This window comes from Argopecten irradians, chromosome 8, assembly GCF_041381155.1.
Source record: "Argopecten irradians isolate NY chromosome 8, Ai_NY, whole genome shotgun sequence".
Lineage (NCBI taxonomy): Eukaryota > Metazoa > Mollusca > Bivalvia > Pectinida > Pectinidae > Argopecten > Argopecten irradians.
This window is the reverse complement of record NC_091141.1, coordinates 26,145,329-26,173,018: the sequence shown is the minus strand read 5'-3', so window position 1 is coordinate 26,173,018 and position 27,690 is coordinate 26,145,329. Positions and strand designations below refer to the sequence as shown.

General features: G+C 36.2%; 2 protein-coding genes across 2 annotated transcripts in view; both read right to left on the bottom strand.

Annotated features, from left to right (window-relative positions):
* Positions 1-6,226: 6,226 nt before the first annotated feature.
* LOC138329989 (AP-2 complex subunit alpha-2-like) overlaps positions 6,227-27,690 on the bottom strand; it is a 39,947-nt gene continuing 18,483 nt past the window's right edge. Inside the window, exons 18-24 of the mRNA XM_069277307.1 lie at positions 18,722-18,912; positions 17,842-18,014; positions 16,866-16,989; positions 11,764-11,880; positions 10,913-10,982; positions 10,343-10,477; positions 6,227-9,272 (exon numbers count right to left, since the gene is read on the bottom strand). Of these exons, the coding sequence (XP_069133408.1) occupies positions 9,195-9,272; positions 10,343-10,477; positions 10,913-10,982; positions 11,764-11,880; positions 16,866-16,989; positions 17,842-18,014; positions 18,722-18,912 (888 nt within the window). The 3' untranslated portion in view covers positions 6,227-9,194. The remainder of the gene's footprint in view (positions 9,273-10,342; positions 10,478-10,912; positions 10,983-11,763; positions 11,881-16,865; positions 16,990-17,841; positions 18,015-18,721; positions 18,913-27,690) is intronic.
* Positions 22,955-27,280, bottom strand: LOC138329988 (AP-2 complex subunit alpha-like). The gene is made up of 5 exons (XM_069277306.1): positions 27,235-27,280; positions 26,783-26,879; positions 26,243-26,380; positions 24,368-24,475; positions 22,955-24,060 (listed from the first exon to the last, which is right to left on the bottom strand). Exons 2-5 carry the CDS (start codon positions 26,858-26,860, stop codon positions 24,016-24,018), a joined length of 369 nt encoding a protein of 122 aa, XP_069133407.1. The 5' UTR covers positions 26,861-26,879; positions 27,235-27,280; the 3' UTR covers positions 22,955-24,015.

Genomic DNA, 27,690 nt, shown 5'->3' with positions numbered 1-27,690 from the left:
TTTATAATTTCGTATTATAAAGCACCTTTCTTTTTTTTCATTTCTAAACGTACTTGGCGCTTATTGGGTCGAATAAGGTAATTATTGACACACCAGAGTGCCATTTTTAGACGTTTCATGGGTCTAGATCAAAAGTCGATAAAAATCATACTCTATATAGTAATGTATACGTGTGTGGTACTATGTAGAGTATGTGATTCATTTTACCATTTTGAGATGTTTCCGCATATTTCCGAACAGAAACAGTATTCTGAAGATTGAAAACTATTTTTGTAAGTCATAACATTAACATCATAACTTAAAGCGATGCTGGAGCTACGTAATAATACAATGCGCACTGTGGGATCAAACACCAATAGTCCCGCACTAATTTCTTTTGGTAGATATCCCCGGGGTGACACTAGGCACTGTCACCCTCTAATGCAGGTACAAGTATTTGTATAATAACACATACAGGAACTTAGCACGAATTCCATATCCACTGTCTATATATGTGTATTACAGCTAATGTGAGCTGCCTACATCAAGTGGATCTATACATGTAGGTCTTTCGTCACCGTGATTAATATTTCAACAGGAATGGTATTACCCTTAGCTACCATAATAGCTATGTCATCATATTTATAGGGATGTGTTCCAGGGACAGGTAAATAGTCTATTATCTCCTAACATAGACCCAGGTGAACAAACACAATTGATATACAAATGTAGTTGGTCCTCGGACAATACCCCATTACCTGGGGAAACTCTTCAGACGGACAGACAAAACCAGTACTCGGTAACGACACAGGTGTTTAGGACTAGTGTAATAAGTGTCATCTTGTGGTCTATTTTCCTCGTCCATCTTTCAATATGGAGACTTGCTCTGGTCCACAGGCGCACGCATTTTTTTAATAAAGATATTATAATAGATGTCTTGGTAATATTCTCTGATATTGTGTTACCAAGACAGATTATTTATTTTTAGTCTACAAATGCCTGTGGGTCTTGCTCATCTGTGCGTCCTTCAACAAACCAAGACCTAAGCAGAACATTGACATTGGTTCTTTTGCGTCGGTAATGGTGCCGTTTCGATTTTGTTTCTAAACTGTTTTCTTATCTATTGATGAAACTATATTTTATAACTGCGCAGGATATAATTAGCTGAGAAACTATTTTATCAAGTAATCTTGGCCACCTCGAAACTCAGTTTGAAAGCAGGGCATTATTTTGAATTTTATACACGTTATGGTAGGTGTATGGTGGATGATAAGAATTGGGACGCTTTCTCTTTCGGTGCAATATACAAATTAGTCTGTGTTGTTATATAGCACAGATGTTAACAATATCCACACAAATACTTAGATATAGTGTAGTTATATTTAGCATATAATTCGACTTATCACACACATATATAGGGTATTAGACGTCTTTTGGGAAGTTGAGTATACATATTAAACAGTAAAGCCTCAGATGTACGTGTATCCACACACTACAGCTTAATCACACGTCATATGATACCCTTCGTATGGCGTAAGAGACATCATGATATATATCAATAATTTAATTAGAGTTTCAAGGTTACAGAATAGCCGTTTATAAACTTAAAAATTGTACTTCCTATTTCTCAGATAGAATTTTCGCGACTCCAATGTCCCACCGCCAAAAACTGACTGAACAATTAGTGTTTTATCGATAATAAATATGCTTTAAATAGACTTGTTATAAGATAATGAATGTCCGACATCTCTTGGTTACTTGATTATATTTAACATCCTATTAATAGCCCACATCATTAAGGACAGCCTGTCGTTTGTGTGTAGACCGAATAACCTGTCTCTTAAATTAAGCTCCTTTTCTTTTTGTTGTCGTTTATTGATACGCTCATTAAGAGACAGAATATTCGGTCTATTGTATACCTTTTCTTTTTGTTGTCGTTTATTGATACGCCCATTAAGAGACAGAATATTCGGTCTATTGTATACCTTTCTTTTTGTTGTCGTTTATTGATACGCTCATTAAGAGACAGAATATTCGGTCTATTGTATACCTTTTCTTTTTGTTGTCGTTTATTGATACGCTCATTAAGAGACAGAATATTCGGTCTATTGTATACCTTTTCTTTTTGTTGTCGTTTATTGATACGCCCATTAAGAGATAGAATATTCGGTCTATTGTATACCTTTCTTTTTGTTGTCGTTTATTGATACGCCCATTAAGAGACAGAATATTCGGTCTATTGTATACCTTTTCTTTTTGTTGTCGTTTATTGATACGCTCATTAAGAGACAGAATATTCGGTCTATTGTATACCTTTTCTTTTTGTTGTCGTTTATTGATACGCTCATTAAGAGACAGAATATTCGGTCTATTGTATACCTTTCTTTTTGTTGTCGTTTATTGATACGCCCATTAAGAGACAGAATATTCGGTCTATTGTATACCTTTTCTTTTTGTTGTGTTTATTGATACGCTCATTAAGAGACAGAATATTCGGTCTATTGTATACCTTTCTTTTTGTTGTCGTTTATTGATACGCTCATTAAGAGACAGAATATTCGGTCTATTGTATACCTTTCTTTTTGTTGTCGTTTATTGATACGCTCATTAAGAGACAGAAATATTCGGTCTATTGTATACCTTTTCTTTTTGTTGTCGTTTATTGATACGCCCATTAAGAGATAGAATATTCGGTCTATTGTATACCTTTCTTTTTGTTGTCGTTTATTGATACGCCCATTAAGAGACAGAATATTCGGTCTATTGTATACCTTTTCTTTTTGTTGTCGTTTATTGATACGCTCATTAAGAGACAGAATATTCGGTCTATTGTATACCTTTCTTTTTGTTGTCGTTTATTGATACGCCCATTAAGAGATAGAATATTCGGTCTATTGTATACCTTTCTTTTTGTTGTCGTTTATTGATACGCTCATTAAGAGACAGAATATTCGGTCTATTGTATACCTTTTCTTTTTGTTGTCGTTTATTGATACGCTCATTAAGAGACAGAATATTCGGTCTATTGTATACCTTTTCTTTTTGTTGTCGTTTATTGATACGCTCATTAAGAGACAGAATATTCGGTCTATTGTATACCTTTTCTTTTTGTTGTCGTTTATTGATACGCTTATTAAGAGACAGAATATTCGGTCTATTGTATACATTTCCTTTTTGTTGTCGTTTATTGATACGCTCATTAAGAGACAGAATATTCGGTCTATTGTATACCTTTTCTTTTTGTTGTCGTTTATTGATACGCTCATTAAGAGACAGAATATTCGGTCTATTGTATACCTTTTCTTTTTGTTGTCGTTTATTGATACGCTCATTAAGAGACAGAATATTCGGTCTATTGTATACCTTTTCTTTTTGTTGTCGTTTATTGATACGCTCATTAAGAGACAGAATATTCGGTCTATTGTATACATTTTCTTTTTGTTGTCGTTTATTGATACGCCCATTAAGAGACAGAATATTCGGTCTATTGTATACCTTTTCTTTTTGTTGTCGTTTATTGATACGCTCATTAAGAGACAGAATATTCGGTCTATTGTATACCTTTTCTTTTTGTTGTCGTTTATTGATACGCTCATTAAGAGACAGAATATTCGGTCTATTGTATAATTTCTTTTTGTTGTCGTTTATTGATACGCCCATTAAGAGACAGAATATTCGGTCTATTGTATATCTTTCCTTTTTGTTGTCGTTTATTGATACGCTCATTGACAGATTATTCGGTCTAGTGTATGTAGTGCATGTGTTGCGTGTGTAAAGTACATGCGTGTTTTGGGAGACTGCAGTATGTTTTGGTTGTGACTCTTTGTAAAAGTGTAACTCTTGTCTGTTTTTATAAGTCTATCCCACTGAACTGATAACGGACAAAGCAGTCACAGGGGCATGTAGTTACTGGTTTTTATTTTTATTTTATAACACATCATACGTCAAGGACCAGGGATCTGACACACACAGCGACTGAAAAAGAAACGGAAGGCTACAAGTAACTGTTCCTGAATAACTTTTATCGAGACATTTTGTTTCCTAACATATAGAAATATTTTGTTTCCTAATACACATATTCAAACAACCGACGCAAAATCCGGATTTAGTCAATGTGAATGTTCAGTTCTGGTATACATAACTTTTTCTCGCGGTACAATACTCGATTTGCTCTCTAGAATGTTTAGACTGGGATTATGTGTAATCTTTAGGAAAGTATAATCCGTTAATACCGAAGTCAGCTGAACAGCTGACCTTATAATCTCAAAAATCCCCTTGTGTAAGATCTCTGGCTAGAGACACGCGACACTCGATACACATTATCGCCAACACAATGGTTATGTTGAAAAGGCAATCCCTGAACATTGGTCAATTGTTTGTAAGCAAACGTAATAGATGTTGGCAGAAACCATTGTTCCATGAAAACCCGTGTCTATATTATATGTATTGTCGGTTGACAAACCAGTGTGTAATGAAAGCATACCTGTAAACCTGTGTAACACGACATGTGTGGTATTCAGAATAAATTCGAAGTCTGAATTCATGAATAGATCAGTCGTTAGTCATACTAGCACGCTTGAACTACCATGTCTTGCCTATTGTTTTCACCCCTTTCCATTTGGAGCTGTCCAGAGTATGGTTTCCAAAGAATTTCGGTGAATTCAGAGTTTATAAAAGTTACAAGGGCTACCACCACCGAACAAATGCATGAATAAAGGCCCGTATAGGTAGCTTCAAGGAAGAATAGTATTACACGTATATTCACCATGTTGTGCTTATGTGTCGAGCTTTTACATCCGGTACTAGAGGGTGAAAAAGATACTTCTGACCTTATTAATATATGTACAATACAAAAGACATTGCCGTTGTCTAATGCAATTGTGAAAGTTTCATGTTGGGTTGTGTAATGAAAAGCCAAACTATGAGATATTTAGTTCCGGGTCTTGGTTTAGAAGTTTGATCATTTTATAATACCAATAATACCATTGACAACTGTTTTATTCTCGTAAACATATTTTAGACCGCTGGTAAGGCAAAGACCCACTATACACTAATACATAACAAAAGGCCCAGAGGGCCTGTATCGTTCACCTGGTTATTGTAATGTCAAGTAATGTTCTGAATAAGGACCATTGTTTCATTTCTGAACGAATTTAACGATTTACCTCTAATTTCCCTAAAACGACCCATTCCTTCTGCTCCAGGGGGTCAGAGGCAAAATTTATACAAACTCTGTCCCCCTTCCCCCCAAGGATGTTTCTGGTCAAATTTTGCTATATTCCATGCAGAACGCTATGACTTGTAGCGATTTAAAGGCTTTACCTCTATTTCCCCTATTGGGCCCCGCCCCTCTTGCCCCCGGGAGTCAGAGCCAAAATTTATACAAACTCTGTTCCCCTTGCCCTAAGAATGTTTCTGGCCAAATTTGGTTACATTCCATGCAGAACTATATGACTAGTAGCGATTTAAAGGATTTACCTCTATTTGGCCCCGCCCCTCCTGCCCCGGGGGTCAGAGCCAAAATATATACAAAATCTGTTCCCCTTCCTCCAAGGATGTTTCTTGCCAAATTTGGTTACATCCCATGCAGAACTCTAAGACTTGTAGTTATTTAAAGGATTTACCTCTGTTTCCCATATTGGGCCCCACCCCTCCTGACCCCGGGGGGGGGGGGGGGGGGGGGGGGTCATATCCAAAACTTATACAAACTCTGTTCCCCCTTCCCGATAGGATGTTTCTGGCCAAATTTGGTTACAGTCCATGCAGAACTCTAGGACAAGTAGCGATTTAAAGGATTAACCTCTAATTCCACTATTGGGCCCCGCCACTCCTGCCCCCGGGGGGTCAGAGCCAAAATTTATTCAAGTTCTGTTCCCCCTCCCTCAAGGATGTTTGTGGCCAAATTTGGTTACAATCCATGCAGAACTCTATGACTAGTAGCGAATTAAAGGAAATGTTGATGGACGGACAACAGACGCTGCGCCATGACATCATGACATAAGCTTACCGGCCATACGGGCCATGTGAGCTAAAAAGTGGGTCCAAGTCAAAGATTTACTCCGACAAATTGTTTGGTATTCCTAAAATGGAGCTCTGGTATCGGTGAGGAAATTTAAATTGTTCAAACATTTCTCTAGTTTTTTTTCAAACGCTAAACTGATGCAATTTCATCTATTAGAACACGACAGCCACGATCACAGCGGGATTTTCAAGTATTCTAAGAGAAAGAAAACATACACTCCTGAACTCATGTACAGATATTTAGTTTATTTAATAGTATGTTGTATACATATATACAATGTCTGCCTAAGATTTACACAAAGTTTTTTCACTGGAGAACTATTCAAGGTCATTAAACTATTCAAGGTCATTGATCTGTACCATGGTGTTTTCCAGCGTTATGGGATAATTACATCAACATTAGTAAGGGGGTTCTACACGTTTCTATTCTGTATGACGTCAATAATTAACATATAAACTTTGACCTCAGATTCACATTACCATAATACATTATAATAACACAGCAAGAACAAATGAGAATTCCATATCATACAACAACCACAGCACTACTTGATGATAGTTCAAGGTAAATTATGTGACCCCTGACCCAAAGTTCAAGGTAAATCATGAGATGTGACCCCTGACCCAAATTCAGGACTCATCATGAAATTTGACCCCTGACCCAAAGTTCAAGGTTAGCTACAAATAATACATTATGCCCCTATCCCAATATACACCATATTTCTATACAGTTTACTAACAAGCATTGTTTCTCTACACATTGACATGATCTGTAGTATTGCACACAGTAAATGGGGGAAATTATGACAGCCTGTTGGCAGGTAACATTACCATGGCAACCAGGTTGGACCACTCTCAAAGTCACATATCACAAACATTATATATTCAGTAAAGGACATGTGTACTTACAATACAGATGATGTACACGGCTATCTTACATAACACCTAACCTTCTATGATCACTGATAAAATAGTTTGGTAAAAAAATTTATAAAATGCAAGGACGCACCAAATGTTTGCCTTGTAATTTGTTGTTAAAAATGTAGTCATCAATCGAGAACCCTCTCCACTTTCTGTTTCTTATTTACAGAAAGGGCAGATTATTCTGGAATGATATAAATTATAACAAGCGGACCAAGTTTTAACGGATGAGGTGCTCCGACATCACATTTACTTGTCACACATTAGCACTACCTACTGCTCCACTATACATAAATAACATCCACAACAACACTTTACCAGTCAGCAAAATGTACATATATTATCTGTTGACCCTATCTGAAATCCTAATTCAATCTTTAACGCTATAAACTGTATTTGAACATTTTCAACATTATCTAAACATGTAACATCACAACTTTACATAGCAACTTCATTTTGCTTAACAATATCAAACTTTGAGAAAGATGCAGTGCCTAGTGAGTTAAAGTGCCTGACTACAACAAACTATTGGGTCAAAAGTCTAATACCAAAATAGACTTTCATATATCGGGTACTAGCTATAGGTTGTCTGGTACCTCTTCTAATGAAACTTGACCACCAGATCTACATAATTAGCCACAGCAATATGAACACAATCAGACAGATTGTTGGCTTTCATCTAAGAAGGTCTAAATTACATCATGTCTAGCTAATTTCTTGCGTAAATATTTGTACATGTATTGGAGCATCTGTCATCTCCACACAAGTCTAACATGTTAGAATACTGATTATGGTACAACATAATTTATTAGAGGGCATGATCTGAGTATCACTTGGAAGTGGGGGGGGGGGGGGGGGCAAAACAAAAGCCAAGTATCTACTAGAATTGGGGGATATCTCAAAGATAAAATTTCTACTAGAAATTAGGGGGCTATCTCAAAGGTAAAGTGTCAACTGGTAAGTACCACGGGGACATCTCAAAGGCCAATTATCCAAATGGCAGTAGGATATCTCATGAAGGCCAATTATCTACATGGGAGTAGGAGATATATCATAGGCTAATTATTCTATGGCTCTGACCATAAAGGTTAGAAATTTCTAAACAACAAGATTATACTGATGGAGACTCTCTCAAACTGATCAAAGTATTTTCAAAATTTGTGGCAAAGTTTACAACATCTTGGTAAAGAACAACACAAATTATTATGTGTTTAAAACTAGATAGCATATGTGTATAATAACACATCAGATACTGTGTTTTAAGACTCACTAAAAGACAATCACACCTCTTGTAATTAATAGCACAAAGAGTCTTGAAATTTAACAAAAATAACAGATTGCTGCAAGATGCGGAATGATAGTATGCAAATATATAATTGTATATGCAACTTACTTTGATGTATTTTGACAGAAACTTGGAAGCACAGACCAAAACACATCAATAGAAATACACAAAATGAACAAAAATATTTATAACATAGCTGCTATGTTTACACAAGGCCTAACAAAGTAAGTCAGAAAAAAATCCTTCAATGTGGAATATCTTTACTGGTATTTAACTCTCCAAAACTGTACAGCTACATCGTGGACATAACTGATGTCCATTGAAGAAGTGATCCTCAGTTGAAATAATGTAACTGATTCGAGACAAAATTTCTGTGTTTCCACATGGAGAAGACTTCTTGGTAAAAGGGAGTTTCGGGCAGAAGAAGCTTGTTAGAAAACATCTTGGTGAAAGGGAGTTCTGGGGCGTGAGAAGGAACCATAATATAAACTAATGTTGTGATAGTGGCAGTAAGATAACTTTAAAATGAAGGCGATAGCAGACCGGGACAAGGAAACACTGTAGTAAGGGAATTCGGGAGTGTGACCATGTGAGTATTGAAAACGTCATTATATGACTAACTTACAAACACATGGACTTACAACATCACAAGGACTAACATCAGTTATATACAACCACCCAATATACACCCACCCACGGCCAAATTAGTCTGTGGCCGACACCTACGTGTATATCAGGAGATTTAAATAGCTACATATAAAACATTCTCTCTGCGACAACATTCTTCTACCCAATATATATGGATAGTCCAGCTGAACTGCTTTCCCATTTCCGGTACACGCTCTCCAAAACATTCAGCTATCTCACACATATGGAGATAGTCCAGCTGAAATGCTCCCTCCTTGCTCTCTCTCTCTGTGTTATAATATCCGTCCCATATAATAATGAGATATTCCAACTAAACTGCTTCCCCATTGTAAGTCCAATGTTAGAATTGCTTGTCGAAAAGATCACACAACAACACAGCTATGCCATCCTTATTGGTCCTAATCGTCAGTCGGTACATCTGTAACAAAGAAAACCAGCAGTTGTAAATCACCTTCCGCATGGTCATTAAACTCTCTAAGAGCATCTTCAATACTAAAGGGGTTACTATCACTAACGTTATATCCATTCCTAGACTATCTCGTAGTAAAACTAAAAGCATCTCTAGGAGCATCCTCAATACTCCAGAGGTTACTATCAATAACTTTATATCCACTCCTAGACTATCTCATAGTAAAACTGAAGGCAGTTCAGGAGACACAGGTAATTTGATTATTTGATGTATAAAAGAACTTGAGCAATGGTACACTGTGGTTGACTGTGTTGCTTGACATTGGCGTCACTCTTTGTGTTATCTTCAAAGGAATTCTCTACAGGCCTGTGATTGATCTATTTTTTTCTCTCGAACTGCCTCCAGTTTTACTATGAGATATTCTAGGGGTGGATATAATCACAGGGACCTGGCACGAAATTTTTTAACCAATAGTATACATGTATATATTATAGTATCAAAGGTATGAACTCGGCGGTCGAGAAAAACGGACCTATTTTTTAAAAACCGTGATTATTTTAATAAATGGGTTCTATACAACATTGACGGATATCTTACCTTAAAGAGAAATAATTTATCTTTCCATTGAGTGCTTGATGAACAAAATTGACCAAGTATTGAGGAAGTTTTGGCTTGATGAATCGGGAAATTTACGTATAGAATCCATTTATTAAAATAATCACGGTTTTAAAAAAATAGGTCCGTTTTTCTCGACCGCCAAGTTCATACCCTTGATACTATAATATATATATATATGTATACTGTTAGTTTAAAAAAATCGTGCCAGGTCCCTGTGGATATTATGTTAGTGAAAGTAACCCCTGGAGTATTGAGGATGCTCTACGAGCTGCATTCAAGTTCTATTTAGATCCATAAGAAACACATTGTAAAACATACTATTTTTTCTTATACATTCCTAGATAGATGGACCAAAAAGTAGTTATCAATACAAGAGCATCCACAAACAAGACAAGCACCTGCTCATAATCCTTACCACTAGTTTCTCATGTTGACAGAGAACTGTCAGTCCCCTGACTTACCTGAGCTTGTTTATTTGGTTCTAGCCTCAGCAGACAGCCAACCTGTGCTGTCCTTGTGTGCAGGACACCGGCGGACACAAAATTTTCTGGGTTCGGGTCAATATTTTCACAAACACTAAAGCCTCCACCTAATAACTGTAAAACGGAGAAGAAAGGGTTACACTCAAGTAAATTCATGAAATACACGTTTTAGATATTTAAATCATTACTTTTCAAAACAATACTGCAAACAAACTTTCTTTTGCGGCTATTTGTTTTCGTGATTTACATTTCAAAACTAGTTCGCGAAGATAATCATTTGCAGATCTAAAAATTGAATGCTAATTCCTATCAATAGAGATGAAGTAGATAATATTTAACGGAGATGAACTTTCGCAGATTGATTTGGATTGCAAAAAATCGTGAAAGTAAATCGCACACGAAAGAAAGTTGGTATACAGTACATGTAAAATTGATAATTTTTATATCTATGTAATATAGACATGATTGGAAGATTCTATTTATCAAATTACATTTATTGAAATGTGAAAATATACACAGAAACTTGTATTAAGGATATCTGATACCGACCTTTGTTTTAATTTGTTCAGAATCCATAGCAAAATTAGCCTTGAATATCCTCTGGCATTCTTGATTCGGACTGAAATATAGACCAACACCAGATGAAAATCAACAACTTCTCATCAATGTTAATCCTGACGATAACATTCACACCATGATCAACTTTATTTATTGAGGATGGCTTACATGTTAATCCAAAGGCTTCCCCACATGGTCCTCCAAAGGAGGAAACATCATGAGATGTATTCTCTGACAGCTATATTTTTAATACAAGAGGTCCATATAGCATGCCATATACCTGATTTAGTCAATAAATTTGGCAACTTCTTTTTTTTATTTTGAATTGGTGAGCGTCCTTCTGGCAATGCCCCCAGCCTCAGTTTACAACTTAACAATTTTGAATTTACATCCATTAGAGATGCTACAGTACAAAAATGAATAATTTGACCCATAGATCTCTCACAGACGTCATCTAAACCATCTACATCAATCTAGTCATAGTTCTCTCACAGAAGTCATCTAAACCATCTACATCAATTTTGTCAAACTGATCTTGGAGGCACTAGTCCAAAAATTTGTACATTTACAATCCTCCTCCAGTAGATATTATATGCAATATCTCGAATTGCTAAGTTTCAGTGATCAAGACATAAATTATAATTCATCTTGCATGGCTACACCCAAATTGACCTTTTTTGGTCCTTCCTTTGTTGCAAATTGGGGTCAGTTACACCATTAGGCATATTTACGTGGGGTAGCCGCTATAGAAATGTGTAAGTGAAATGATTTTATAGAAAGGCATTTATTTAATGAGCTTTACTCTGCAGAGATTTTTGGTACTCGAGATGGTTGGTACTTACTTATTTAGAGCTTTCCATCGTGTGAAAAATGTTGACGAGTCCATTTCTGCGGCGTCTATAAATTTGTTGATCATTACGGGTAGCTTTAGATTAATTCGCTGAGTAGCACCGCTATATCTGTAATCCAAAATACAAATGTAACATAGTTTTTTACAAAAATATCAAAACATTTGTAAAAAGAATTCAGCACGAATTCCCTACTGATACAAATATCTGAGGCATGTTCAGAATGTTGGACACTTTAGATCACAACTTCTTGTTAGTTTTAGCAAAAAAGTATCAACTTCAGACTAAGTGAAAAATTAAATTGCCCTATTATGTACAGATTTAAGTCAAAATTTTAAGTCTGATTTTGACTTTTGTTTGACTTGAGATATTGGTACCTGAACATGACATGTGAGTGCTTGACATCCTGACCTTGCCTTCAAAGTATAGACACTTTGGTGAAATCTTACAGGAATAATATCTGAAGTGTAGGGCTTACTTACAGGAATGATATCTGAAGTGTAGAGGCTTACTTACAGGAATGATATCTGAAGTGTAGGGGCTTACTTACAGTAATGATATCTGAAGTGTAGGGGCTTACTTACAGGAATGATATCTGTAGTGTAGGGGCTTACTTACAGGAATGATATCTGAAGTGTAGGGGCTTACTTACAGTAATGATATCTGAAGTGTAGGGGCTTACTTACAGGAATGATATCTGAAGTGTAGGGCTTACTTACAGGAATGATATCTGAAGTGTAGGGGCTTGTTTACAGGAATGATATCTGAAGTGTAGGGGCTTACTTACAGGAATGATATCTGAAGTGTAGGGGCTTACTCACAGGAATGATATCTGAAGTGTAGGGGCTTACTTACAGTAATGATATCTGAAGTGTGGGGGCTTACTTACAGGAATGATATCTGAAGTGTTCAGGCTTACTTACAGAAATGATATCTGAAGTGTAGGGGCTTACTTACAGGATTGATATCTGAAGTGTAGGGGCTTACTTACAGTAATGATATCTGAAGTGTAGGGGCTTACATACAGGGTTGATATCTGAAGTGTAGGGGCTTACTTACAGTAATGATATCTGAAGTGTAGGGGCTTACTTACAGTAATGATATCTGAAGTGTAGGGGCTTACTTACAGGAATGATATCTGAAGTGTAGGGGCTTACTTACAGGAATGATATCTGAAGTGTAGGGGCTTACTTACAGTAATGATATCTGAAGTGTAGGGGCTTACTTACAGTAATGATATCTGAAGTGTAGGGGCTTACTTACAGTAATGATATCTGAAGTGTGGGGGCTTACTTACAGGAATGATATCTGAAGTGTAGGGGCTTACTTACAGTAATGATATCTGAAGTGTAGGGGCTTACTTACAGTAATGATATCTGAAGTGTGGGGGCTTACTTACAGGAATGATATCTGAAGTGTTCAGGCTTACTTACAGAAATGATATCTGAAGTGTAGGGGCTTACTTACAGGATTGATATCTGAAGTGTAGGGGCTTACTTACAGTAATGATATCTGAAGTGTAGGGGCTTACATACAGGGTTGATATCTGAAGTGTAGGGGCTTACTTACAGTAATGATATCTGAAGTGTAGGGGCTTACTTACAGGAATGATATCTGAAGTGTAGAGGCTTACTTACAGGGATGATATCTGAAGTGTAGAGGCTTACTTACAGGAATGATATCTGAAGTGTAGAGGCTTACTTACAGGAATGATATCTGAAGTGTAGAGGCTTACTTACAGGGATGATATCTGAAGTGTAGAGGCTTACTAACAGGAATGATATCTGAAGTGTAGGGGCTTACTTACAGGTATGATATCTGTAGTGTAGGGACTTACTTACAGGAATGATATCTGTAGTATAGGGGCTTACTTACAGGAATGATATCTGAAGTGTGGGGGCTTACTTACAGGAATGATATCTGAAGTGTGGGGGCTTACTTACAGGAATGAAATCTGAAGTGTAGATGCTTACTTACAGGTATGATATCTGAAGTGTAGGGGCTTACTTACAGGAATGATCTCTGAAGTGTGGGGGCTTACTTACAGGAATGATATCTGAAGTGTGGGGGCTTACTTACAGGAATGATATCTGAAGTGTGGGGGCTTACTTACAGGAATGATATCTGAAGTGTAGGGGCTTACTTACAGGTATGATATCTGAAGTGTAGGGGCTTACTTACAGGAATGATATCTATAGTAAAGGGGCTTACTTACAGGAATGATATCTGAAGTATAGTGGCTTATTTACAGGAATATCTGAAGTGTAGGGGCTTACTTACAGGAATGATATCTGTAGTATAGGGGCTTACTTACAGGAATGATATCTGAAGTGTAGGGGCTTACTTACAGGAATGATATCTATAGTAAAGGGGCTTACTTACAGGAATGATATCTGAAGTATAGGGGCTTACTTACAGGAATGATATCTATAGTAAAGGGGCTTACTTACAGGAATGATATCTGAAGTATAGTGGCTTATTTACAGGAATATCTGAAGTGTAGGGGCTTACTTACAGGAATGATCTCTGAAGTGTAGAGGCTTAATTACAGGAATGATATCTGAAGTGTAGGGGCTTACTTACAGGGATGATATCTGAAGTGTTAAGGCTTACTTACAGGAATGATATCTTTAGTATAGGGGCTTACTTACAGGAATGATATCTATAGTATAGTGGCTTACTTACAGGGATGATATCTGAAGTGTAGGGGCTTACTTACAGGAATGATATCTGAATTGTAGGGGCTTACTTACAGGAATGATATCTGTAGTATAGGGGCTTACTTACAGGAATGATATCTGAAGTGTAGGGGCTTATTTACAGGAATGATATCTATAGTATAGGGGATTACTTACAGGAATGATATCTATAGTATAGTGGCTTACTTACAGGGATGATATCTGAAGTGTAAAGGCTTACTTACAGGAATGATATCTGTAGTATAGGGGCTTACTTACAGGAATGATATCTGAAGTGTAGGGGCTTACTTACAGGAATGATATCTATAGTATAGTGGCTTACTTACAGGGATGATATCTGAAGTGTAGAGGCTTACTTACAGGAATGATATCTATAGTATAGGGGATTACTTACAGGAATGATATCTGAAGTGTAGGGGCTTACTTACAGGAATGATATCTGTAGTGTAGGGGCTTACTTACAGGAATGATATCTGTAGTATAGGGGCTTACTTACAGGAATGATATCTGAAGTGTAGGGGCTTACTTACTGGAATGATATCTTTAGTATAGGGGCTTACTTACAGGAATGATATCTGAAGTGTAGGGGCTTACTTACAGGAATGATATCTATAGTATAGGGGATTACTTACAGGAATGATATCCGAAGTGTAAAGGCTTACTTACAGGAATGATATCTGTAGTGTAGGGGCTTACTTACAGGTATGATATCTGTAGTATAGGGGCTTACTTACAGGAATGATATCTGAAGTGTAGGGGCTTACTTACTGGAATGATATCTTTAGTATAGGGGCTTACTTACAGGAATGATATCTGAAGTGTAGGGGCTTACTTACAGGAATGATATCTATAGTATAGGGGATTACTTACAGGAATGATATCTATAGTATAGTGGCTTACTTACAGGGATGATATCTGAAGTGTAGGGGCTTACTTACAGGAATGATATCTGTAGTGTAGGGGCTTACTTACAGGTATGATATCTGTAGTATGGGGGCTTACTTACAGGAATGATATCTGAAGTGTAGGGGCTTACTTACTGGAATGATATCTTTAGTATAGGGGCTTACTTACAGGAATGATATCTGAAGTGTAGGGGCTTACTTACAGGAATGATATCTATAGTATAGGGGATTACTTACAGGAATGATATCTATAGTATAGTGGCTTACTTACAGGGATGATATCTGAAGTGTAGAGGCTTACTTACAGGAATGAAATCTGAAGTGTAGGGGCTTACTTACAGGAATGATATCTGTAGTGTAGGGGCTTACTTACAGGAATGATATCTGTAGTATAGGGGCTTACTTACAGGAATGATATCTGAAGTGTAGGGGCTTACTTACAGGAATGATATCTATAGTATAGGGGCTTACTTACAGGAATGATATCTGAAGTGTAGGGGCTTACTTACAGGAATGATATCTGTAGTATAGGGGCTTACTTACAGGAATGATATCTAAAGTGTAGGGGCTTACTTACAGGAATGATATCTATAGTATAGGGGATTACTTACAGGAATGATATCTATAGTATAGTGGCTTACTTACAGGGATGATATCTGAAGTGTAAAGGCTTACTTACAGGAATGATATCTGTAGTATAGGGGCTTACTTACAGGAATGATATCTGAAGTGTAGGGGCTTACTTACAGGAATGATATCTTTAGTATAGGGGCTTACTTACAGGAATGATATCTGAAGTGTAGGGGCTTACTTACAGGAATGATATCTTTAGTATAGGGGCTTACTTACAGGAATGATATCTGAAGTGTAGGGGCTTACTTACAGGAATGATATCTATAGTATAGGGGATTACTTACAGGAATGATATCTATAGTATAGGGGATTACTTACAGGAATGATATCTGAAGTGTAAAGGCTTACTTACAGGAATGATATTTGTAGTGTAAAGGCTTACTTACAGGAATGATATCTGAAGTGTAGGGGCTTACTTACAGGAATGATATCTGTAGTGTAGGGGCTTACTTACAGGAATGATATCTGTAGTATAGGGGCTTACTTACAGGAATGATATCTGAAGTGTAGGGGCTTACTTACAGGAATGATATCTATAGTAAAGGGGCTTACTTACAGGAATGATATCTGAAGTATAGTGGCTTATTTACAGGAATATCTGAAGTGTAGGGGCTTACTTACAGGAATGATATCTGTAGTATAGGGGCTTACTTACAGGAATGATATCTGAAGTGTAGGGGCTTACTTACAGGAATGATATCTATAGTAAAGGGGCTTACTTACAGGAATGATATCTGAAGTATAGTGGCTTATTTACAGGAATGATATCTGAAATGTAGGGGCTTACTTACAGGAATTATATCTGTAGTGTAGAGGCTTACTTACAGGGTTAATATCTGAAGTGTAGGGGCTTACTTACAGGAATGATATCTGAAGTGTAGGGGCTTCTGTGAACTCAGAAATGATCTCGATGTTGATGACTTGCTGAACCTGAGCTCCACTGTCCACAACTGTGCCCACTGGTTTCTGTTGACAAGTTATCTGTACGCCCCATTAAGGATCACATAAGAAATATTCATATTGCTTATCCACCAAATTACTGTAATACCTTCCTTTCGGTATCTCACTAAGTTAACGTAGGCTAACATTTTGTAATGGTGAAGTACCACATGATTATACAAAATGTCATCAAAGATCAGTAGCAGTAATTCATACTAATTGAAAGTTCCACACAGAAATTTTATAATGATTTGTATATCGATATATTCAACATCAGAGAATTCATAATTATATAATCATATTCAACATCAGAGAATTCATAATTATATATTTATATTCATCATCAGAAATTCATGATTGTATAATAGTATTGATATTTACCAAAATAAATTCACGATTGTATATTGATATACTGATCAAAATTCACGATTGTATATTGATATACTGATCAAAATTCATGATTGTATATTGATATACTGATCAAAATTCACGATTATTGTATATTGATATACTGATCAAAATTCACGATTGTATATTGATATACTGATCAATCACGATTGTATATTGATATACTGATCAAAATTCACGATTGTATATTGATATACTGATCAAAATTCACGATTGTATATTGATATACTGATCAAAATTCACGATTGTATATTGATATACTGATCAAAATTCACGATTGTATATTGATATACTGATCAAAATTCACGATTGTATATTGATATATATTGATTATACTGATCAAAATTCACGATTGTATATTGATATATTGTATATTGATATACTGATCAAAATTCATGATTGTATAATGAAATTCACATACAGAAATTCATGATTGATTACTGGTAGTCAATTGTAAACTAAATCTATCAGATTTTCTAAAAGGATATTAGACTGAAGATCCTCAGATAAGTGGGTATCTACTTGAAAGCCAGTAAATTGGAATGAGGTTTTGTTTCCGTAGAATATTCCTAGACGTCCAAGGTTAGCCCTAAATTCTGTTTTTACTCCAATTTGTAGAAGGTCATTTTCAAACAGCACTCCATTGTTCTTACAAATAAATCTGAAATGAAAAAAAACAGGGTTTTGTAACAAAAAATATGAAATGAAAACCACAGGGTTTTGTAACAATAAATCTAAAATGAAAATCACAGGGTTTTGTAACAATAAATTAATCTAAAATGAAAACCACAGGGTTTTGTAACAATAAATCTTAAATGAAAATCACAGATTTTTGTAACAGTAAGTCTAAAATGAAAACCACAGGGTTTTGTAACAAATATTACATAGAAAGTTATGATATGAATAGGACCCAATATCAACACTGATAATAAAATATAACCTGTTGGTTATTGAGATATCAAGAAACAATATTATGATTATCGCTTAGCTTGTTTAAATTTTCCCATGGATTATGGAGTCATACAGGCGTTGAAAGCCAAATCACGAAAATTTAAAACCACTGTTGTAATCAGTTTTACTGTATTTGATCTTGTCTTCTGCAGTTATCAAAAGGGACATGTTATTGGACACAGATTACGGACGCTATTATTTATGGGGAAAAAATGATGCACTGCAAATACTTTCAGCAATATTTTCTAAAACAGAAATGGAAAATCTTCGAAAACACAAAAAATATTGTCAACTTCTATAGAATCTACTATTGGGATCATGTATTTACTGAATATGTTTAACATCCAGCCATTTTTAGAGTGATCACTTCAAACCTTTCAGTTTTACCATGATCACAACTACTAGTTACAAACTCACTTCTGGTAGCCTTCCTCTGCACCAGGAGTTAAGTTGTTGGAGTCAGTTCCGTTACTAGTCACGCTCCCAAACACATCCACTAACAAGCCGCTCATTCCTCCATCACCACCACCAGAGGGCGCTGTGGGCGTTCCCAGGCCGAGCAGATCCACTGACCCTGAACTACTTGGCGGCGATATCGGAACAGACAACTGGAAAAGACATCAAAATTCATCATCATTTGAAAGATTTTAGGCCTTACCAAATCTGATTTATTTGGCTTCATCATTGTTCCACTTAAACTTGCGTCTCAGAAAAAATACAACAGAAAAAAAAACATCGAAAATGGTGAAGAAAGTATCTTAACTAATTGAAACAGGTGTTAAGAGTAAAGTGATATAGTAGCCTATCAAGGGAGGTAATTCAGATCAAATCTTGGTCAATTTTGTATCAAAGAACAAGCTATATATAACCATAATGTCACACTATGAAGCAATGAATACATTAATCTCGAAGCTAGAGTTATATTGTATTGTCACTTTCGTCTACTCACCAGTTTACATTAATCTCGGAGCTGGTGTAATATTATATTGTCGCTATCGTCTCCTCACCAGTTTACATTAATATTTGAGCTGGAGTAATAATTTATTGTCGCTATCGTCTACTCACCAGTTTACATTAATCTCGGAGCTGGTGTAATATTATATTGTCGCTATCGTCTCCTCACCAGTTTACATTAATATTTGAGCTGGAGTAATAATTTATTGTCGCTATCGTCTCCTCACCATCTTACATTAATCTCGGAGCTGGTGTAATATTATATTGTCGCTATCGTCTCCTCACCAGTTTACATTAATATTTGAGCTGGAGTAATAATTTATTGTCGCTATCGTCTCCACAGTTACATAATTGGCTCGCTATCGTCTCCTCACCAGCTTACATTAATCTCAGAGCTGGAATTGTCACTATCGTCTACTCACCAGTTACATTAATCTCAGAGCTGGAATTGTGCTATCGTCTACTCACCAGTTTACATTAATCTCAGAGCTGGAATTGTCGCTATCCTACTAACAGCTTACATTAATCTCAGAGCTGGAGTAATATTTTATTGTCGTTATCGTCTCCTCACCAGCTTACATTAATCTACGAGCTGGAGTAATATTTTATTGTCACTATCGTCTACTCACCAGCTTCCATTAATCTCAGAGCTGGGTAATATTTTTGTGCTATCGTCTCCTCACCAGCTTTTAATTTGTGGAGTAATATTTATTGTCGCTATCGTCTCCTCACCAGCTTACATTAATCTACGAGCTGGAGTAATTTTTTTGTCTATCGTCTCCTCACCAGTAATTACTTTTTGTTGTCGTATCGTCTCCTCACCAGCTTACATTAATCTCGAGCTGGAATGTCACTATCGTCTACTCACCAGCTTCCATTAATCTCAGAGCTGGTGTAATACTTTTTTGTTGCTATCGTCTCCTCACCAGCTTACATTAATTTAGGAGCTGGTGTAATATGTTATTGTCGCTATCGTCTCCTCACCAGCTTACATTAATCTACGAGCTGGAGTAATATTTTATTGTCGCTATCGTCTCCTCACCAGCTTACATTAATCTCGGAGCTGGAGTAATATTTTATTGTCGCTATCGTCTCCTCACCAGCTTACATTAATCTCGGAGCTGGAATTGTCACTATCGTCTACTCACCAGTTTACGTTAATCTCAGAGCTGGAGTAATATTTTATTGTCGCTATCGTCTCTTCACCAGCTTACATTAATCTTGGAGCTGGAGTAATATTTTATTGTCGCTATCGTCTCCTCACCAGCTTACATTAATCTCGGAGCTGGAGTAATATTTTATTGTCGCTATCGTCTCCTCACCAGCTTACATTTATCTCGGAGCTGGAGTAATATTTTATTGTCTCTATCGTCTATTCACCAGCTTACATTAATCTCACAGCTGGAGTAATATTTTATTGTAACTATCGTCTACTCACAGGTGATGGTGTATCCTGGGTTGAGGCCGCTGGGGTATCCAAACTGTTACTCATGTGGGCTTGTGGAATCTTGTGCTCCTTCTGTTCTGTCCCCTCTGGTACCCCTGATGGCTTCTTCTTCTTCAGCTTGGCAAGTATGGAAGAATCTCGCTCGGGGAATGGAGGCATCTCCTCCAAAACTGTCGCCTAACAACAGTAACCATAGTAATACATCAGATTATTCATTAAACACCTTGTAAAGATCTGGACTGCTAAGTTCTGTCAACAGTAACTATCTTGAAGTTTTATACTGTAAAACTACAGATGCAACTATTTTCCTTGGTAGCTAATATATTGAAGAAAGATTGCTCAAACATGTCATGGATATAGTCCTTTAAATTTGTTTGGGACAAATCTGTTGTTCATGTAAAATCAGTTCTTGGCAAGTCACAAAGACAAGGGCAATGAATTTCAGGATCTCACTACCAGTTCCAGCTCAGTAATTTTACCACCAGGGTTGTTTTTTACCACCAGGGTTGTTGTAAGGATTCTGTTTTAGGTTTGATTTTGTTTCATTTTGTTTTGCATCTGATGAACATTCCTATGAACATGTCAGGCTTAGGAAATGAATAAAACAGGGAGTACCCAGAGAAAAATTATCAATCCACAGTCAGTATCTGACAAGCAACTTATATACGTTTTAAACTGGCAACCCAGAGGCGGAGGGCTTGTAGTGAAATGTTAGAATGCCTTAACTACACTGCTACTTACCAGAACATCAGTAGATGCCACTGTACTCAGCTGGAGATATTCTACTGCTCTTTGTTGAAGCTCGACCTCCGAGTTTCTAAGGTTGTTATTGGTACGAAGAACCTGCAAAAGGTTGACACCCACTTCAATTTGTTGATGTACACAGTTTCAGCAAAAAATTCTACCTTTCTTATTTTTTGTTACCATTAAATTTTCGATTCCAAGCTTTCCTCTGAATTTTTTTTGCAATATGTAGGTTGAATCTTCTGTACACCCATGTTGATAGAGTTGTTATTGCCACATTTAAGATAATGTAATTAATAATCTAGAGAATTTAGTCAGCTGAAGTTTGATAAAAAGATGGAAATCAGACAATGATTGTTAGAACTTACATCTTGTATGCTGTTTTTAATCTCAGGAAACAGGTTAACGAACTTGATGTAGGTTGAGAGGAGAAGCCCGCGGGTACCAGGGCCACACAAATGGTACTTGGAGTGTAAAAGCTGGAACTGTACTATGGGACTGTAAAAGACGTTATCATAATCATAAATGATCAAATTCAGCAAACCCAGGAATGTTATTGTCTGTAATATCATTTCTTATATCTACAGATGAGCTGTGTATATGCCAAAGGTACAAATACTTCTAACAACTGCAAATTCATCCTTTTCTTTTATATGTACAAGTAAAGTAATCAAAAACTGTTAAGTCAAGTTGGTAATTTAATCAATTTGAGAAAACGATATTGGCTAATTAGCAATCGGCAAGCTTCCTGCTGACTTAATTAGATTTGGAATCATGAGCTGTTATGTTACTGATGTAAAATAGATCTATAACTGCTAACCAAATTCTCCATGAAAATGTCAATAAGATTTACTGACCTATAGATCTAGAATTGCTAGCAAATAAACTATGTAATTCTCTGAGATTTGACTTGCCCAGATTTAGAATCAGCCACAGTAAAGTTACTGAATTTTACAAAGGTCTCACAATCTAGAATCCCAACAATGACGTTTCCAAATTTGATGAGCACTTCACCTACCTAGATCTAGAATCGCCAGCGATTAAGTTACCAAATTCTCCTAAGATGTAACCGCCAACCTTTACCATATTTTCGTGACAGGCTGGGGCTTGTAACGCCTGAAAAAAGCAAATAGAAACATGTACTGAATAAAAGTAGCACCAACTACTCTCCAACTTTTCACACAGCACCTTATATATATATTCAATTGTCTGACAATGCTTTTGATTGTTCATAATATCCATGTTAAAATTGAACTTTAAAAATTCTTCAAAGTTTTGAATTCTCGGATAGCAATCTTTATTGTAAATAAAGTATATAATTCAGAATTAACTGAAATTTTAGTTAATTCAGAATTAACTGAAATTTTAGTTAAAGAGAGTCATTGACGAGTTCCTACCTCAAACACGGTTTTAGCTGCATAGCCCTGAACGTCATCTCTGTTAATCACAATCTGTATGACTCGGTACCACACCTGGTTACAAAAACATTAACAAGTATAGTGGAACCTCCCGAAACGATCATGGTCGGTGCACATAATTTCGGCCGGTTTAGAGAGGGTTCGGTTTGGAGAAGTGAACCGAATACCGATCATTACGATCCGGATTTAATCGATCGGAAGTCGGTTTTTTTCTACTAGTGTACCGCATGTATGCCTAAAGTGTTCGTTAAAACCGACCGATATTGATTGTTAATGTGAATGTTATCACAAAAGAGAGAATCATACGTTTAAAAGGAATGGATTACAACAATCTTGATTTTGTTACCGCTTATAAACGTAGTTTAGTTAGTTAGTTGCGTGAATGTTCTTGTGGATGTTCTCGTCTGCACTAACCTACATACGGCCGATCGCTTCCGGTTACGTCAAGAATCAAATTATATGGTCTAATTACACGATGATCAGTCGATGCCGGTCATTATATGACATAGTCATTTTCTAAAACAATACATGGCTTCGGCTTCTTCATACAGATAATTTACGACATATGTAAATAAAAAACCCCGTGTGATTTGAATACGAAACTATCACTTTATTACTAGCTCTGCTTGTTTTCATATAGTAAACAAACCGTGTGCACGTGGTAGACTTTCGTTAAATAATTTCACCACTATCTCGGGTATAATTACCGTGTACCTATAGCCTTCACATCTGTATACATGCCCCAGGACATGGCATGCGACAACTATATGGTACAGGTACGTGTGTATTTCACGGTCGGTTGATCAGACCTCAATGCAATCTATCGGTGTCGCTCAAGTAAGGCCGGTTTTCAGAAGTGTATTTTAGTTACATTTGACTATTCCGATCTCAAAATCGGTCCGGTATTCGGAATTGGGAGGGATCGGTTTTGGGAAGTTTTATATACTATTAATAAAGAGGAATTCATTCCGTACATGACATCCATGTTCGGTTTCTAGAGGTGATCGGTTTTGAGAAGGTTCGGTTTCGGGAGGTTCCACTGTACTAATACAGGACACATTGATAAAGTCCTGTCCTCGTAGATGTCCAAATAAAACGAACCAATTGAAAACAGCGGTAGATCAATCACTGACAACAGTTCATATTCTTTATATCTTATGTGAAACAAAAAGGATATGTTTCACATGTTTTGCCTGAAATTGATCACAAGCAACAAAATATTTAATACAAACTAGAGTATTATGTAGTTAGAGTATTGTTTTAGTGTATTTATAGTATTATTTCAGTACATTTTTAACTTGGAATGTTGCTTCAGTGCACTCTGTGCATTGTTTTAGTGTACTTGAGTGTTAATTTAGTGTACTTGATATATTAAAATGATGTTTTAGTGTAGGAGCATTGATTCAGTAAACTTAAAGCATTTTCCTTAAGTGTTGTTATAATGATGTTTCTGTGTTGCAATGTTTGAGTGTATTTAGAGGATTATTTATGTATATTTACCTCTTCACTAACATAGTCGCCCGATATACGGATCAAGTTGAGGATGACATCCACATACCAAGTGTAATCCACTGCATACTTCTCTGCCAAAATGGCTACCTTCAGGACCTACAGGTAACAAAACACCTTGTTTTATGATTGATGACAGCATTAACTGGTCTGCTTAGCCATATCATAAATATTGTATAAGTCTTGCATGTAATATTTATGTAGTGATTATGACATCACAACCAATATTTGATGTCGCACGATTGTGTCAACAAACAGAAATGTACTGTAAACCGAACATAATCATTTTTTTGCGTAATACTTAAGAAATAATTGTGTCAATATATTTCCTTTATTTTGTTCGTTTTATTTTAATACAATCGGTTCGATCATAACAAAAACAACTCGTTTTGATACCTAGTAGATTTTTTCAGCTTTGAACATAATCATTACCTAATTACTGACTTCACATGGCCTGGAATTATCTGTGAACTATTATTTTCAGACAATGTCTGCGTGTAATATTTTTTTACAACACATTCTCGCTGGCAAGTCGTATGTAATGTTGCCGTGTAACCATTTTTGACGGATTAATCTTGGAACATGAAAGATCGATTTGGAGGCGTTTTCTCACAATATACAGCTTCAAAACTATTAAAATCACAATGCAGGTACACATATCAACTTTTAGTAACCTTTCTACCAAGAAATGGGACCATATTTTATTTATAAACACATCGAGAATACCCGGGTTACATCAGGCTATAATCTGACTGACTCTAATCGTAAAGAAGAAGAATGTAACTTTAAAGGCCTAATTTGAAATAGCTTAAGTACAGGCCATTTCTTAGTAATAAAACAATGCTAAATATCGACAATGAATAACGGAACACATTAAATAAAGCGACATCTTTTATTTTGCCTATCGTATCATCCGAGTTGTGGCTTCAAAATCACGCTTTACGAGTGATCTTTTCGTGCACATGGCGTTCGCGAACAAACATAATTTCAGTCTTTGATAGGCATAAACGGTCTTTAAAACTTCCATCCTTAAGTTGGCAACCATATTTGTACCTCAAATGTTACGACCGCTAGGTTATAAACCAAACAGTACTGTATAAACAATTCATAGCTTGGGCTTCAGTAATGGCTGCCATTTGCTTACAAAGGGAGTTAATTACCGGAAGTAGGTCAAAGGGACGCTACTACACACACACACTGTCCTCTGTACTCGAAAAGTCGATCTCAGCGACCGGTCGTTATACAACTTTGACGGGGCTAAAATGCCCGGTCGTTAGCCACATTAGACAGGTAGTCGTTATGCAGTGCCATTATATAGTAAAAACGCATGGGAAGTCTAAAAACCGGTCGTTATATACAGGCGGTCGTTATATACAGGCGGTCGTTATATACAGGCGGTCGTTGGAGCAGGTTTGACTGTATTGATTTTAAACAGGTTACCACAATGATGAATACATTCATGACAACTGCTTTACTAACAACACACAGAAAATACCATTAGTGCGATCATTTTTTAGCACAGCACAGAAAGCTCTGAAATTTAATTACCTCTTAAATATGTACATTTACAGTGACTATCATCTTACATGCTGTTTATATGCCCACATGTGAGAGTTTATAACACTGAACATCTACCAGGGTTAGCGATAATGAAAATCCTGCAAGAGAATCAATCCGTGTACGTTACTAACATATCATAGTGGACTTTATAGGGGAATCTTCTACATAACGACTAAATTATACAGGAATATTAACACAATTATATCCCGTTGTCCAAGTGAATCTTCCATACTTCAATAGACAGGTTTAAAGTGGTAGAGCCAGACAGATTTCCTACCAATGTCAACCAATATTGTCATTACATACCATTTCTTCTCTGATGGAGTAGTCAGCAGACTCGAGATAGTCCAACATTTCGCCAACAATCTCTTCGGCATTGGTGCGGTCACACATTGCATACAACAGGTCAACAGCGCGCTGTCGTACACTCACGTCACGTTCCGTCTGAAGAAGAAATAACCATAGATTAATATGTCTGAAGAAGAAATAACCATAGATTAATATAAGTATCTCTGACTATGTCTGAAGAAGAAATAACCATAGATTAATATAAGTATCTCTGACTTATTATACATATTATTATCAGCACCATATTCTAATGGTTTTGAAATTCAAATCACTGCAAAATTTTTAAAATGTATAGCTTTTAGCCCCATGTTTTCTATAAAAGACGTCATTGATTGGTTTAAATCTTGTACTCCTACTGTTATAATAAAAGGCAGTTCTGTAAATAAGTAAATATTTCATGTGAATATAGATCTTTTTCATAGAAACTGGTTATAAAGAAATAAAGTTATGTGAATGTTATTGAGTATAACCCATTCTTTTAAAAGATGTATGGAATACCTTGAGGGCCGTAACAACAGTCTCCTGATGTTTCTTCACTGCCTCGTGAGAGAATTCTGATGTAGCCAGCAAACACATGCTCTCCAAGGCAAGATATCTAAAATACAACATAGAAACTTGCATGTATTTAAACAAGACAGTTACGTGTATGTAATATAGCAAGATATCTATCAAATACTGAACACAGATTTCTTTGTATGTATTTTAACAAGAAATCTGCTTACAATATTGAATCCTGTATGTATTTCAACAAGATATCTATCAAATATGACATACAATTGTATGTACAAGATATATATCAAATACAGCACTGAAACTTGTATGTATTTTTTAAGTTATCTTTTATCATATAACTACGAAAACTCTGTATAACAATATGTCCAATTAAATTGGGTATTCTTGTTAATTCAAATTTATAATACCTTGACAACCAAAATGAAATGGGAGTGTACCTGAGGTTGGTTTCGCGGTGCTGGAGGAACTGGCCTAGCTGATTACAAGCCCGAGCAGATCCACTGACCCTGAACTACTTGGCGGCGATATCGGAACAGACAACTGGAAAAGACATCAAAATTCATCATCATTTGAAAGATTTTAGGCCTTACCAAATCTGATTTATTTGGCTTCATCATTGTTCCACTTAAACTTGCGTCTCAGAAAAAATACAACAGAAAAAAAAACATCGAAAATGGTGAAGAAAGTATCTTAACTAATTGAAACAGGTGTTAAGAGTAAAGTGATATAGTAGCCTATCAAGGGAGGTAATTCAGATCAAATCTTGGTCAATTTTGTATCAAAGAACAAGCTATATATAACCATAATGTCACACTATGAAGCAATGAATACATTAATCTCGAAGCTAGAGTTATATTGTATTGTCACTTTCGTCTACTCACCAGTTTACATTA